The sequence below is a fragment of the Ranitomeya imitator genome, chromosome 1 (genome assembly GCF_032444005.1).
Source record: "Ranitomeya imitator isolate aRanImi1 chromosome 1, aRanImi1.pri, whole genome shotgun sequence".
In the NCBI taxonomy this organism is placed as follows: Eukaryota; Metazoa; Chordata; class Amphibia; order Anura; family Dendrobatidae; genus Ranitomeya; species Ranitomeya imitator.
This window is the reverse complement of record NC_091282.1, coordinates 938017943-938034125: the sequence shown is the minus strand read 5'-3', so window position 1 is coordinate 938034125 and position 16183 is coordinate 938017943. Positions and strand designations below refer to the sequence as shown.

The 16183-nt window shown below is 43.2% G+C and overlaps 1 protein-coding gene across 1 annotated transcript in view; it reads right to left on the bottom strand.

Moving 5' to 3' along the window:
• Positions 1 to 16183, bottom strand: part of LOC138651262 (A.superbus venom factor 1-like) — a 273919-nt gene that overhangs the window by 70331 nt on the left and 187405 nt on the right. Inside the window, exons 12-13 of the mRNA XM_069741368.1 lie at positions 13240 to 13440; positions 11131 to 11337 (exon numbers count right to left, since the gene is read on the bottom strand). Of these exons, the coding sequence (XP_069597469.1) occupies positions 11131 to 11337; positions 13240 to 13440 (408 nt within the window). The remainder of the gene's footprint in view (positions 1 to 11130; positions 11338 to 13239; positions 13441 to 16183) is intronic.

The following is a 16183-nucleotide window of genomic DNA, read 5'->3' as shown; positions in this document are numbered from 1 at the left end:
TAACCTGCCAGGAGCAGTGTGGGCATCAGCCCTGGTTGTTATAGCAGGAGCTGGGCTATGAGTTAAGCTGAACTCCCAGAGACAATTGTTCAAGCAAAGCTCCTGATCCCATATAATCACTATGGTATATTGTTATGTCTATTTGAGGGAGGTACCTGCAAAATCGAAGGTACCAATACATCCAAAGTCAGGATGAGGTTAGCAATTAAACAGCAACATTTAACAATGATTAAACAATTTTGCTAGATTTGAATTTTACGGATGAGATGATACAGGATATCTTTAATTATTTCACATTATCCCCTCCACTCTGGGATAGTCCCAACTATTAACCCTAACTGTCCCTATTAACTACCTGCTGCTGAATAGAATACAATCTATCAATAATAACACACATTATTAAACATGTTGCGCATAAAATACATTGCAACAATACACGTCTTTCTGGAAAAACGTGGGCAACATTTCCATCTTCTTAGACTTGTTCACTCACTCTGTTTGCGTAGGTTTCCTCCAACACTCCCAAGAACATACTGATAGCAAATTTAGATTGTCAACCCTAATAGGGACAGTGATAATGATTTCTGTAAAGCGCTGTGGAAATAATGGTGCTACATAAGCATTATGAACATGAAATTACTTGTATTAAAAGGTAACTTCAAATCTCAGAGAGACAGAAGAGTCTGGGAATATAAGCTGATGATGACCTTTGACACTCTCAGTGCAGGAATGAATGTGTCGCCTGGATTTATGTCTTTTTACATCAATTAAGGAATTTGCTCCTCAGACCGTGTGGGGGCATTATAACATAGAACCAGACCCCAATCAGAGGACAATAAAACATTCACACTCCTTATCTATGAACTGTTCCAATATTTATGGACATAACTGTTTATCACTCACATAATGGTAGTTCTGCTTCACGTCACCTGTCTTATCTATGGAATTATTTCTGTGCTGTGTTGTGCATAAATATGTGATTCTGCAGAATTTCTATTAGTCTATGCCTGATGAAGAGACCGGAGTAGTCTTGAAAACTTGCAATTTGTTACCAACCCCCCAATTATAACTGAAACCCTAATCCAAACACACCCCTAACCCTAATCCCAACAGTAACCCTAACCACACCTCTAACCCTGACACACCCCTAACCCTAATCCCAACCCTATTCCCAACTGTAAATGTAATCTAAACCCTAACCGTAACTTTAGCCCCAACCCTAACCCTAACTTTAGCCCCAACCCTAACTGTAGCCTTAACCCTAGCCCTAACCCTAGCCCTAACCCTAGCCCTAGCCCTAGCCCTAGCCCTAGCCCTAGCCCTAGCGGGAAAATGGAAATAAATACATTTGTTTAATTTTTCCATAACTAAGGGGGTAATGAAGGGGGGTTTGATTTACTTTTATAGCGGGTTTTTTAGCAGATTTTTATGATTGGCAGCCGTCACACACTGAAAGACGCTTTTTATTGCAAAAAATATTTTTTGCGTTATCACATTTTGAGAGCTATAATTTTTCCATATTTTGGTCCATAGAGTCATGTGAGGTCTTGTTTTTTGCGGGACAAGTTTACATTTTTATTGGTAACATTTTCGGACGCGTGACATTTTTTGATCGCTTTTTATTCCGATTTTTGTGAGTCAGAATGACCAAAAACCAGCTATTCATGAATTTCTTTTGGGGGAGGCGTTTATACCATTCCGCGTTTGGTAAAATTGATGAAGCAGTTTTATTCTTCGGGTCGGTACGATTACAGCGATACCTCATCTATATTTTTTTTATGTTTTGGCGCTTTTATACGATAAAAACTATTTTTATAGAAAAAAATAATTATTTTTGCATCGCTTTATTCTGAGGACTATAACTTTTTATTTTTTTGCTGATGATGCTGTATGGTGGCTCGTTTTTTGCGGGACAAGATGACGTTTTCAGTGGTACCATTGTTATTTATATCGGTCTTTTTGATCACGTGTTATTCAACTTTTTATTTGGCGATATGATAATAAAGCGTTGTTTTTTGCCTCGTTTTATTTTTTTTTTTCTTACGGTGTTTACTGAAGGGGTTAACTAGTGGGCCAGTTTTATAGGTCGGGTCGTTACGGACACGGCGATACTAAATATGTGTACTTTTATTGTTTTTTTTTTTATTTAGATAAAGAAATGTATTTATGGGAATATTTATTTTTTTTTTTTTCATTATTTAGGGTTTTTTTTTAAATTTTTTTTACACATTTGTAAAAAATTTTTTTTAACTTTTTTACTTTGTCCCAGGGGGGACATCACAGATCGCTGATCTGACAGTTTTGCACAGCACTCTGTCAGATCAGCGATCTGACTTGCAGCGCTGCAGGCTTACCAAGCGCCTGCTCTGAGCAGGCACTTGGTAAGCCACCTCCCTCCCTGCAGGACCCGGATGCTGCGGCCTTATTGGATCCGTGCCAGCTGCAGGGAGGGAGGTAAGGAGACCCTCGCAGCAACGCGATCACATCGCGTTGCTGCGGGGGTCTCAGCGAAGCACACAGGGAGCCCCCTCCCTGCGCGATGCTTCCCTATACCGCGGCACACCGCGATCATGTTTGATCGCGGTGTGCCGGGGGTTAATGTGCCGGGGGGGGTCCGTGACCGCTCCTGGCACTTAGTGCCAGATGTCAGCTGTGATAGGCAGCTGACACCCGGCCGCGATCGGCCGCGCTCCCCCCGTGAGCGCGCCGATCGCGTATGGCGTACTATCCCGTCGGTGGTCATACTGGCCCACCCCACCTCGACAGGATAGTACGTCATATGGCAGAAAGGGGTTAAAAGCAAGCTCTGGCACCGGCACTCCGGAGGGGAGCGTGCAGCTCCATGTATTGCTATGCGGCCGCCCGCTGCGCTCTGGAGTGCCGGTGCCATTGCTTGTTTTTAACCAGCGAGACTCGGCCGTATCTCGCTGTGTGTGATCCCGGCCTAAAGGTGGCAAACTGACTTTGCCATTTGAGCAGCACATACCAGGTGATTCCAAGTTAAACTTTTTTGCTTAGCAATGTTTGCATATTATGTCCATTTTGCCAATTATGACTTTCTGATGTGACCTATAATCTTCAATTGGATCGTATTGAAATGCTTCCAAACTCAAATCAGCCTGCCTACATCTTTGCACATATTGCATACTGTATGCGTATGCGGTCATTTTCACAACGTTCATCCTTTTGTTCAGATGTTTCCATATTCCTTGATTCAGCCTGCTTTATCCGATTCTTGTGAAGACGACATTCCCGTTGCTCTGATGTCTCAGCTGCCTTACATTTAGCCTTTCTCATCTGTTTCTTTTCAAGCCGTGAGTCAAGTTGTTCACTTCTCTCAGCTCTTTGACACAATTTTGCTTTCTTAGCTGTTGGATGAACTTGCCAAAAGATGGTCATTTTTTGGGCGGCATTTTAAAAAACATTCCTTAGTATTATGACCCTTTAGTATTCACCTGACACTAATAACAGATGTAATAGGATGAATAGTAAATACAGAGCAGCCCTTACACAGTATTACTATGACGTGAAGGAGCTCACATCTCAGTAATGAAAACCGCCTCACAGGCAGACTTGTCTAGTTGCCCATAGCAACCAATCAGAGCTCAGCTTTTACTTTACCACAGCAGCTTCAGTGATGAAAGCTCCCTGTATAGTAAGCAATAATGACAATCTTACTATGAGGCATTTTTCGCCTGACCAATATTGCTGCTCAGTAATGTTCATATGTGTGCATAGGGTGCATCCATCTGAGTGTGTTTGCTTGCGTGCATGTGAGTGTGGTGTGCATGTGGTATTTATGGGGTGGTTTTGTGGTATTTGTGGGGTGGTGTTTGTGTTGTGTATGCCTGGAGTGGTCTTGTATTTGTGTGGTGCGTTGTAGCATTTGTGTGGTGTTGTGCTTGTGGGTTGGTTTATGTGTGCTGTCTGTGTGATGTTTATATGGTGTTTGTGAAATGTTTGTGTGCTGTATGTGGTGGTGCAGCCCCTTTAGCAGTGACTCTTTGGTGCTGTCGCTATAATCCTTCTCTGTCAGTCACAACTTTTGTTTTTCCCTCAGCACTTTTACTTTCACCTTCACATTTCTCCATTATATGTATAGGACCTAACTTCAGGGGCCCCAAACTCATGACGGGGGGACGCTAGCGAGATTTAACTTGCGCAGTATTCTGCTCCTGTGGCTGGAGAGGGCGCGTGCCAAATTTCACCCAAATCGGGAGAGAACTGTGGATTTGTATAGAGCGGGCTACTACAGATTTTGAGTTTTAAATATATTATTATTAATAAACATTTTTATAGCGCCATTACATGTGAACGGGGCAAATATAGACAAGTACAATAAACACAAGTAAAACAAGGCACACACAAGTACATAAGGAGGGAGGACCTTGCCCCCCAAGGGCTCACAGTCTACAGGGGATGGGTGAGGATACACTAGGAGAGGGTAGAGCGGGTCGTGCGGTGGTTCAGTAGGTTGAGGATCACTGCAGGCTGTAGGCTTGTCGGAAGAGGTGAGTCTTCAGGTTCCTTTTGAAGGTTTCCGTGGTAGGTGAGAGCCTGATGTGTTGGGGTAGAGAGTTCCAGAGTATACGGGAAGCATGGGAGAAGTCTGGGATGCGGTGTGGGAGGAAGAGATGAGAGAGGAGTAGAGAAGGAGATCTTGAGAGGATCGGAGGTTGCGTGTAGGTAGGTACTGGGAGATCATGTCACAGATGTATGGTGGAGACAGGTTGTGAATGGCTTTGTATGTCATTGTTAGTGTTTTGAACTGTAGCCTCTGGGTAATAGGAAGCCAATGAAGGGCCTGGCAGAGAGGAGAGGCTGGGGAGTAACGTGGAGACAGGTGGATTAGTCGGGCAGCAGAGTTTAGGATGGATTGGAGTGGTGCCAGAGGGGAGGCCAGAGATTAGGAGGTTGCAGTAGTCGAGGCGGGAGATGATAAGGGCATGTACTAGTTTTTTTGTGGTTTCATGGTCAAGGAATGCACGGATCCAGGAAATGTTTCTGAGTTGGAATCGGCAGGAGGAGGCAAGGGCTTTATATGTGGCTTGAAAGAGAGGGTAGAGTCAAGGATCACCCCGAGGCACAGAGCGTAGGTGACCGGGGAAAGTGAGCAGCCATTGACATTGATGAATAGATTGGGTGGAGGGGTAGAGTGAGGTTGGGGAAATGAATGAATTCTGTTTTGTCCATGTTCAGTTTTACTGTAGAAAGTGAGCAGAAAAGAAAGATGAAATAGCAGACATTGTGGAATTTTGGTCAGTAAGGAAGTGAGGTCAGGTCCAGGTAGGTAGATCTGCATGTCATCAGCGTAAAGATGATATTGTAAACCGTGGGATTCTATGAGCTGTCCCAGGCCGAAGGTGTAGATGGAGAACAGTAGTGGTCCTAGAACTGAGCCTTGGGGAACACCGACAGACAGGGGGGCGAGATGAGGAGGTGGTGTGGGAGAGGAAAACACTGAATGTTCGGTCTGTTAGATATGATGAGATCCAGGCTAGTGCCAAGTCTGTGATGCCAAGAGATGAGAGAATCTGTAACAGCAGTGAGTGGTCCACAGTGTCGAAGGCAGAAGACAGGTCCAGAAGGAGGAGCACAGAGTAGTGCTGCTTGCTCTTGGCGGTTAGTAGGTCGTTGGTCACTTTAGTTAGGGCAGTTTCAGTTGAGTGATGTGGTCGGAAGCCAGATTGTAACCGGTCAAAGAGGGAGCAGGAGGAGTGGTGGGAGGACAGTTCAAGATGGATATGCTGTTCCAGTAGTTTTGAGGCAAAAAGAAGAAGTGATATCGGGCGATAGTTGGACATAGAGGATGGGTCGAGGGAGGTTTTTTGAGGATAGATGTGATTGATGCATGTTTGAAGGATGAGGGAAAGACACCGTTTGTAAGTGAGAGGTTGAAGAGTTGTGTTAGGGTTGGGATGAAGACTTTTGCAAGGTTAGGGATGAAGTGGGACGGGAGCGGGTCAAGCTTGCAAGTGGTGAGATGTGATCTTGACAGAAGGGTGGAGAGCTGATCGTCTGTCATGGTGGAGAAGCTGCTATAGGAAAAAAAATGGAGACACAAAGCGCAAAATAGGGTCTTATCCTCTAGATAACCAAGAGGCTTTCATTTAATTTGGTAATATATATACAGAATTGTATATGTAATCTCTATTTTTTATAAATGCTAACCCTATATATATATATTTTTAATTCATGAAAATGATCAAATAATTAGTCTGATGTATTTATTGTCCCTTGATATGAACAATGTTTTTAATTATTTAATTATTTATTTTTTATAATGTAATCTATATATCCTAATTCGTGAGAAATATATTTAGTAAATAATTAGCCTAGTGTGTATATAGCCCCCTGATGTGGTTGATGGTGTCGATCTCCTGGATTGGAGTGTGGACATATGTTTTTGTTTGGAGCTCAGTGCCATGTTGCTCCCAATTGAGTTAAATTACTTCCAATGTTTGCCTTGGTAGAAGAAAAGAGGAAAGAAAAGAAAAAATAAATAAATGTCTTTTTTAGCTGTAATATATGCAAAATTAGATGATCGTATGCATGTGTCACCTATTTTTAAAAAAGGAAGTACCTTAATTATCTAAGACTATATATCTGTCAGAGTGTCTTATAGCATGACCTACTCTATATGTATGTGCTTCCTATGTATTTGGATGTGAAGCAAATGTCTTTTGAGTAGACTGCGCGATGTGTTTATTGTGCTGACATGTGTTTTATTGTGACTTCTATAGCTTAATGAATCCCTACTAATGAAATTATTTCTTTGAAATGTAAAAAGTGCATGTTCGCCAGGGGGGTTGGTGATGTGCTGTATACTTTTACTTGGTAGGCGATCCTTTGGCATGGATGATTGGTTCTGTTATGCTGTGGGGTTTTTTTTTTTTTTTTTTTTTCTTGTCTACAGCAGCAAACAGACTTTTTGCTGTATCTCAATCCCGATATTATAGAATGGAACACCCCCAAAAAAGAAATAGAGACAATCTGTCCAGGAATTTATATATAAATATTTATTTTTTTAGTAGTTGTTTTAATAACAAAAGATTTCTTTTTTTAATAATACATTTTTGTTTAAGGTGGAATTCAAATTTAATAAACGATAGCTTTTATACGCAAAGAAATGAATGGTGTGGCTCAGTAGCCTGTGCATTATGCAGCAGAACTTGGTAACTGGGGAATCTCACCTCACAGGTTCTTATCAGCTATCTTCCTCTTTTTTCTCTTTTTTTCTTTTTTCATTGAAGAGACATTTAATCGATTAACTTAACCAACTGATTACCATCTCTTTTAACTTAATATTATCCTGTAAATATAAATTAATGCAAGACTATCCTTCAATGAATTCTGTGTAGACAAAGTTGTATTAACCTTTTGTAAAAAAAAAAAAAAAAAAAAAAGGGTGTTGTGCTGTCAACTTTTACTTGGTATTTAAACAATGTAAGCACGTTGTATCTGTATGTTGTATGTGGAATTTCCTGAAGAAGAGGTCACACTGACCTTGAAACGCGTTGAATGAACCACCTTTTAAATTTATTATCCTTGGAACTTCATCATTAAGGCAGCGCGGATTTAACCCACACCTCTTGCACAGTTTATATGGTGGAGAAGCTGGCTTTGGAACAACAGGACTGAGAAGTCAAGAGGAGAGGCATAGGGGGCTGCGGGCCAAATCTTTGTCTGATGTTATCGATCTTCTATTTAAAGAAAGAGGCAAAGTCTTCAGCAGAAATGAGAGGAGAGGGAGGAGGTGCTGGAGGACGGAGTAGAGATTTGAAAGTGTTGAAGAGCTGTTTAGGGTTGTGAGTCAGGGAGGATATGAGAGATGAGAAGTAGGTTTGTTTTGCGGCAGTGAGCGTGGACTTGAAGCTGGCGAGGAACTGCTTGTATGTAGTGAAGTGGTCGGCAAAGCAGAATCGCTTCCATCTCTGCTCAGCGATCCTGGAAGCCCGTCTCAGTTCTTTGGTCAGGTTGGTCAGCCAGGGCTGCCTGTTGAGTGTACGAGTTTTGCTATGCATGAGCAGGGCGGCCAAATCAAGTGTAGCTGATATTGTGGTGTTATAAAAAGTGGTAGCAGCATCTGTGTCATGGAAGGAAGCTATGTCTGTAAGAGGGAAAAGGGACTTAGAGAGTGAGTGTAAATTGAGCTGTTTGAGATTTCTGCGAGGGTGAGTGAATTTGTGGAGTGGGGGTTGCGCACTAGGAGAGAGGGAAGAAAATGTCAGTAGGTTTTGGTCAGACAGGGGGAGGGGTGAGTTAGTGAGATTAGTAAGATAACAGAGGCAGGTGAAGATGAGGTCCTGTGTGTGGCCATCTTTATGGGTGGCTGCAGATGACCATTGAGTGAGACCAAAGGAGGCATTGAGCGATAAAAGTTTAGAGGCGGCTGAGGTGGAAGTGTCAATGAGGATATTGAAGTCACCCATGGTGATAGTGGGGATGTCGGCTGAGAGGAAATTAAGTAGCCAGGTGGTGAAGTCGTCAAGAAAGGTGGAGATGGCTAGTTCTGGGGGGTGGTAGATGACAGCCAGCTGGAAGTGGGAGGGGGAGTAGATGGGGATGGAGTGCAACTCAAACGAAGGAAGAGTAGCAGAGGGTGGTAGTGGAATTGGGGTAAGGGAGCAGGTATCGGTCAGGAGCAAGTCAACTCCTCCACCACGTTTGTTGCTGGGGCGAGGGGTGTGAGAGAGATTGTGTCCACCATAAGAAAGTGCAGCTGGAGAGGCTGAGTCAGAGGGGTGGTTGTGAAGACCTGTAGAGGATCGTGGCAGGGGATTAGAAATGAGTGTGGGGATGTGTTGAGGAGGGCCTTGGATTTGGGGATACATCACCAGAGATGAGGAGTAGCAGACAGAGCGTTAGAAGGTGGGAGCAGGATAGGACATGATGGGGCCATGTGTGTCTGGAGAAAAAGGATTGTATGTGGAGGAACAGATATATGGAGGAGGTGAGATGGCTGGGGAGGATGGAGGAGGAAATGACTAGTTCCTTACTGGGTGGAGGCATTACAGGAGATAGGAAGAAATAAAATAGTATGGGGGTGAATGTGAAAAGAAACTGAAACATTATAGTAGTTTTCTTTTCCTTTACCTTCCAGTTCAATTCTAGTCTAATTCATAGTAATTAAAAAATCTGTAATTTAAAAGATGGAATTTGAAAGATGGTCAGACACGTCTGGTCAGACTCATGGCTTTGATTTTATGTGCACCTAAGGGCTCACAGCTGAGAGGGGATGTATGCGTGTGTGTCCACAGCACATGTTCACAGTTAAGCCAGGTCATAAAGAGGGGGTGGGGTAGATTAACCACTCAGGTAAGCAAGGGAGACACAAGAAGAATGAAGTACATATGGATAGAAAATAATGGGTAAACAAAGAATACCAGGTGGAGATTATATGCACTTCATATAGACAGACAAAGCAGGAAAGCTGAGTAGATGAGCATACCAGGTGGTATAGTTGGAGCGCCCCCAGACACGGCCACGAGTTCTCGGTATCGGGCCTCTCTGGTTCGGTTCTGAGGCTGTCACGGTGGCTAGACCCGGTCCGCGACCCTGCTAAGGGGCGTCCAATAAAGGTGGTGCAGTCTGTCAGGGGTTCGTGACGCCACCTGTGGTGTTCGGTCAGGGTGACCGATGCTGCTGTGGGGTCCGCTGGGGTGATGGAATGGCAGCTAGATGGTATACCTTCCCACAGGTGAAGTATGTCCCCAGGGCTTCCCAGTAAGGTGGATGGTGATGGTGTGAGGTGCAGTCAATAACGAGGACACAGGGTTGCAGTCTCTTTACCTCTTTACTGAAGACTTCAGGATCCTCAATCCAGAGCACGCTTAACAGGGCTATCTGAGACCGGCCGGTCCGATGGGCACATCCAGAGTTTCTTTCGCAGATGGAAATCGTTGCCTACCACTAGCGCCTGTGTGTTGTAGTCCTACCCTGCTGAGCATTCGGAATAGTCCTCACAACTGCTGTTCTCGTTCGTTCCTTCTCTACAGCTCTCTTTCTCTTTGGTTCCAGATGTTACTAGTTTCTCGTCCCCCAGGAATGTTATGGCTAGGACGCACCCGTATGACGGGAAGGCTCGGAGCTCTTCCGGGACCCTAGAGACACCCTTCTCCACGCGTTGCCCCCTATTGTCTTCGTAGGTGTAGTAAGGTAGACAGCCAACCTATAATTAACTGTCCTGCGGAGTTCGAAGTAAGGCCTAGAGTCAGTTACTCCCGCGGTGTTCCGGCCACTGGCCATGCGCCTCAGTAGGATGTTGCCTCGGTCTCACGGCATGACTCCTACTGGTACTCCTTTGTGCTTGATCTCCTTTACACTGTTCCACAATATCCTTCCCTTCGTGTCTCTCTCTTGGATACCGCCGCGGGGTGTGCAGGCGCGGTTCCGTTACGTTCTGCTCTGTTCGCTAGGCACCTGCCAGGTTCCCACGCCTGACAGGGACCCCCCTGCGTCTTCTCCCTGCAACACCCCCTGCCACGGAATGTTGCCTGAATCCAACCCAGTCAGCTTCTGACTAACTTTCTCCCCAACCCCTAGTTTTACCAGTGTGAGGAGTGGCCCAATAAATAAAGCCTTTTTTTCCCCCTAGTGGCCGGAGTGTGAAGTGTAATGTGTTCTGGTGATACCTGGTCAGGAGAACTCCTTTAGTGCCATCAGACGTACCATCACTCCCCTTAGTGGCAGAGCGTCATACTGCAACGACCAGGTCTCTGGGGCGCTGCATATAGATTTTGTAGCAGTTTTTTTTTAAATTTATGTTTGATATGTCTTCTGTTACTTCTGTGCTTTATATTTTTGTAAGTGTAAGTGTCATAGGGGGCTTGGTTTAATCACTTTATGGTGATACAGAGAAAATATGCCACAAAATTACAAAATTGATAATATTAGCACACAATTCATTACAATGCATGCACTTATTATTTTATTTTACACAAGTCCCTTTCATATCAATAAAGGAAAAAGCATAAGGCATGCAGCAATTTTGAAAATGCAGTCGGCATATGACAAAACAAGAATGATGTTCATCTCAACAACCCTTTATGTCCAAAAAGGATAGCTCAAATGATAAAAACTATGGAGTGCTAAATATTGTAACATTGTAAGATAATACGTATTACTTACTGTGCCTTTGCAGGTTCTTTTCATATGAAGCCAGACAGAGTCAGAAACTAATTCAAGTATTCGGTCACTGTAGAACAAATAGTAATAGGCCACAATCCTGAAAGATGGCAGCATGTCTCGTGTCACTTCAAACCTTACTGCAGAAACCGTTTCTGTTTTACTCCTTTTCTGAATAATTGTCTGCAAAATTTTTCCTCTACTCATAATCTAGCAAATGAAAAACATTGTCTGATTAGAAACTGGGGAAATTTCCATTTAGCATCATCATTTATTGCTGACATAGCAATAGTTCAGTTGTTCATATTTTTTAAAATATATCTAATTAACTGGGGACCTGTCACAAGATTTCACAATACAACCTGCACTTATCTCTTGGACCTGTCGAGAATGGTAGAGTGCTGTATGGATGTATATACACACATACACACAAATGCACACACTTCATCCCTTCTCCATCCATCAATCTAACCATTTCAGCCAATATTTTCTTTATAAATTTATTTTCATAGTATGCAGTATTATTTAATGTTTGCTCCCAATCCTGCAAATAGTTTTTTTGTGCTTGTAAGAGTGTGGAAACAGATGAAACACCGTTTCTGAAGACCTTATAATGTTGACATGTGTTATATTGCTGTATTTTCCATATGTTGATATTTGATGAATTTGTTTAGTGTGTGATTAATACTCCTTTATGCACTTGTGTTTAGTGATTGGCTCACGACCAATCCGAGACAAAGAGCCGGCTCCCTACTGGGAACGATGCAAGTCAGCACCCCAGTAAAGGTACCTTCACACATAACGATATTGTTAACGATATCGTTGCTTTTTGTGACGTAGCAACGATATCGTTAATAAAATCGTTATGTGTGACAGCGACCAACGATCAGGCCCCTGCTGGGAGATCGTTGGTCGCTGAAGAAAGTCCAGAACTTTATTTCGTCGCTGGATCTCCCGTGGACATCGCTGGATCGGCGTGTGTGACACCGATCCAGCGATGTCTTCACTGGTAACCAGGGTAAACATCGGGTAACTAAGCGCAGGGCCGCACTTAGTAACCCGATGTTTACCCTGGTTATCATCCTAAAAGTAAAAAAAACAAACACTACATACTTACCTAACGCTGTCTGTCCTCCAGCGCTGTGCTCTGCACTCCTCCTGTACTGGCTGTGAGCGTCGGTCAGCCGGAAAGCAGAGCGGTGATGTCACCGCTCTGCTTTCCAGCCGCTGTGCTCACACAGACAGTACAGGAGGAGTGCAGAGCACAGCGCCGGGGACAGACAGCGATAGGTAAGTATGTAGTGTTTGTTTTTTTTACTTTTAGGATGGTAACCAGGGTAAACATCGGGTTGCTAAGCGCGGCCCTGCGCTTAGTTACCCGATGTTTACCCTGGTTACCGGCATCGTTGGTCGCTGGAGAGCGGTCTGTGTGACAGCTCTCCAGCGACCAAACAGCGACGCTGCAGCGATCCGGATCGTTGTCGGTATCGCTGCAGCGTCGCTTAATGTGAAGGGGCCTTAAGAGCCACTAAAATCTCTGAATGGCTCTCACTCAGCATAAAATCATGGTGTTACACAGCAAAAACCCTGCCCACCCATTGATTTCTTTTAAGTTTTGGCTAGAGTTGGGGGAGGTTTCTGCCCATTTAATTTAATCATAAATGAGTATTCAGCAGTGGTGAATGCATATCTAATAGAGATCCATTTAGGATCCAAAAGAGCCGAAACTCACATGTAAAGCGCCATGGAATAAACAGCGCTATAATAATAATAATAATGTAGAGAGTGGAGCCAAGTGACCAGATCACCAAAAAAAGCCTGACTGTCCATCACTACTTGTGAAAGTAAGTCTACGTTCACATGCTGCGGTTTTTTTTTCTTTCTTCCTTTTTATGCAAATTAAAAGCTGTTTTGTTTTTTTCGAAATCTCATTCACACATGTTGTTTTTTTCCTGACTGGCTGAACATACTGTTGTATTACTGCTGTTGTATTATATTGTTTTATCTCGCAGCCAATAAAAATTTTATTTTGCACAAAATAATTATCAGAAGAAAAAAGTTAAATAAATATACACAAAGACAATTATGTAGAACATAGGAAAATCTCCTTACCAGAATGGTGAAGTATTTAATGTTTTCTGCTGTATTATCCTTGTTTTTTATGTGCAAATGGATAGTGACATAATCCGTGACATGCTCACGGTTTACAGCGATATACAGGTAGTGTGGTTGCCATGTAGGTCGGTATGCTTTTGCAGTCATTGTTACATTAGCCTGTTGTTCATCTTCCCAACCTTCAACATTTGTTTTCACCTTTAAAAGTATACAAATAAGAATATTTTCAGACTAAATTAGGTAAAATGCAAAACAAATCTTACACCAAAATAATACACCTAAATGCTCATTATATAACATAGGTATATGGGACAAGGAAAGTCCGCTGGCCACTTTCAGATGCACTCTGGATAGACAGGAATCATCGCATGGAGTCATCCTAGTCTGCTTTGCAATAACAGCATACAAAAGAAAGAGGGTGGTTCTGCAGCGAAGACAAATCCATATAAAAATGAAAAAAAAATGCACTGGTCACCATGAAAGTCCACAATACATAACCATTGGTTGACTTTCATGGTGACCGGTGTGTTTTTTCATTTTTTTACTACTTTAATAATGAAGGGTTTTTTTTACTTTTAATTGAATTTGTCTTTGCTGGAAATCCACCCTCTTTCTTTTGTATGCATTATATAACATCGCACCTTTTTTTGTAAATTTTTGTGTAAGCTGACAGAATTCAGATGTCGATGTCTTTCACTGACAGAAGATGTGCACAATGTAATCTATGGAGCTGTTCACATGTCTGTGTTTTTTTTGCAGATCATGTATTCGTAAAAAAAGATCATGGAGACATGTTCATTTTTGATAATGGATCAAGATTACTGATCTAAGTCGATGGGTCCGTGAACATCACTGGCAGCACACATTGTCATCCGTGTGCAATCTGTTTTTTAGGAATGTAATGGATGGGACAAACTTTGTAATGTATTTATTTTTTTCATACCAAATGACTGATGAGACACTGATGGTAAAAACTGACACACTGACAAAACGCTGATGACACTTGTACCATTTTTGCGCACCAGAAAAATCACTGAAAATGTCTGAATGAGACCTATGGCTGAATACAAATGCAAATGTTTTTTGCGCACTTTTTCTTTAGTGTGCTAGATTGGCTTTTCATCCATATTTGGTCAGTGTGTTCATTTTTCCCATCAGTGAAAAATCCTTTACTGAAAAAAGAAAAATAAAAGTTTCTAAAGCTTTTACCGTTTTCTCTCCGTTTGCAGACACGGACCAATTTTTCTGATCAGAGTTTGAACAGAGTGGCATCGGTTTTTCTCGGAGGTAGAGAGAAAAAAAAAGTTCCTCCACCTTCTCTGTTATGTCAGTCAAGGACATCAGAGTGTGGTCCGATGTTTTCCACAGACCCATAGACTTGCATTGCCGAGTTGGTCATGTGCATAAGCCCAAAGATACAGCACGGATATCTGGCATCCATGTGCTGTTTGTTTTGACCCTTTAACTTGAACGGACAATTTTGATTCTCAAATATGTCTTCAGTAGTGATGAGGGAGTGTACTAGTTGCTCAGGTTTTCCATCCCGAGCACGCTCAGGTGACCTCCGAGAATTTATGACTGCTCGGAGATTTAGTTTTCATCACGGCAGGTGAATGATTTACAGCTACTAGCCTGCTTGATTACATGTAAGGATTCCGTAGCAACCAGTCAACCCCCACATGTACTCAGCCTGGCTAGTAGTTGTAAATCATTCAGCTGCCGTGATGAAAACTAAATTTCCGAGCAGCGATAAATACTCGGAGGTCACCCGAGCATGCTCGAGAAAACACGAGCAATGAGTACACTCGCTCATCACTAGTCTTCAGTAAATCGTTCAAGTGAAAAGGTCTATGGTATTTAATGGTTACTTGTTCGAATGGGAACATGTATGAAAAACAAAAATCTGAAGGCCTAAAAACTCGCTGTAGTGAAATCTTGACCTTCCTAAGACTGCTGTTTGGATGTTTCTGTTGGATATTATACTCATCTAAACAAATATTCCTTTGTAAGTGCAGAGAGACCAATGTTCCAATATAAGAATGGGGATTATCCTATAGAACTTTGATGGTCTATATTCTTTTTTAAGGGTAGGCCGCGCTGCAATAGAGGCAGAAGGGATGTCCCTTTATGGATGACCCCCATGGGGCTGTGGGGTACTCGGTACCGGGTCCTTCGGTTTACAGGGGGATGTCACGGTGGCTGACCCCGTCCATGGCCCTGGGACGTCCGTGTAAAAGGGAAAGGTCTTTAAAGGGATAAAGTTTGTGTTCGTGATGCCACCTGTGGTATTCGGTCAGGGTGACCGACGCTGCATTAAGGGGTCCACTGGGGTGATACGGCAGCTAGATGGTATACCTTCCCACAAGTGAAGTGTATCCCCAGGACTTCCCGGTGTGTAGATGGTGGATGGTGAAAGGCGCAGAGAAGAACAAGGACATTGCAGTCTCTTTACCTTTACTGAAGACTTTAGCATCCACAGTCCAGGGCACCAGATCACAGGGCAGGCAGAGTCTGGCTGGTTTGGAGGCAAGTCCAGAGTCCCCTTGTCCAGGTGGAAATCAGTAGCCTTCCCTTGTGCTGCAGTGTTGGAGTTCCTTACTGCCTAAAGCTTCACATAAGGTCCTCACAGATGTAATGTCTTTCTCTCTGTCCGCCATATAGGATAGGACAAACCCGTATGACTGGTGGCTTGAGGCTGTTTATAGGCACTCTAGCATGCCTCGGCCTCCAAAGGTTGCTACCGTGCCTCCTGGGTGTTGGACGGACAGGTAGTTTGCAATTAGCTGTCCTGCCGGTCTCTGGAGCAAAACATAAAGGTCCTTACTCAGAAGGAGGTAGTCTGTGTAGGGCTGGTCCCCCTTCTGGTATCCTCTCCTTTGCTATGACTTCCTTCACGCTTGCTGCGATACAGTTCTCCTTCTGAATGTCTCTTTCTAGGAGC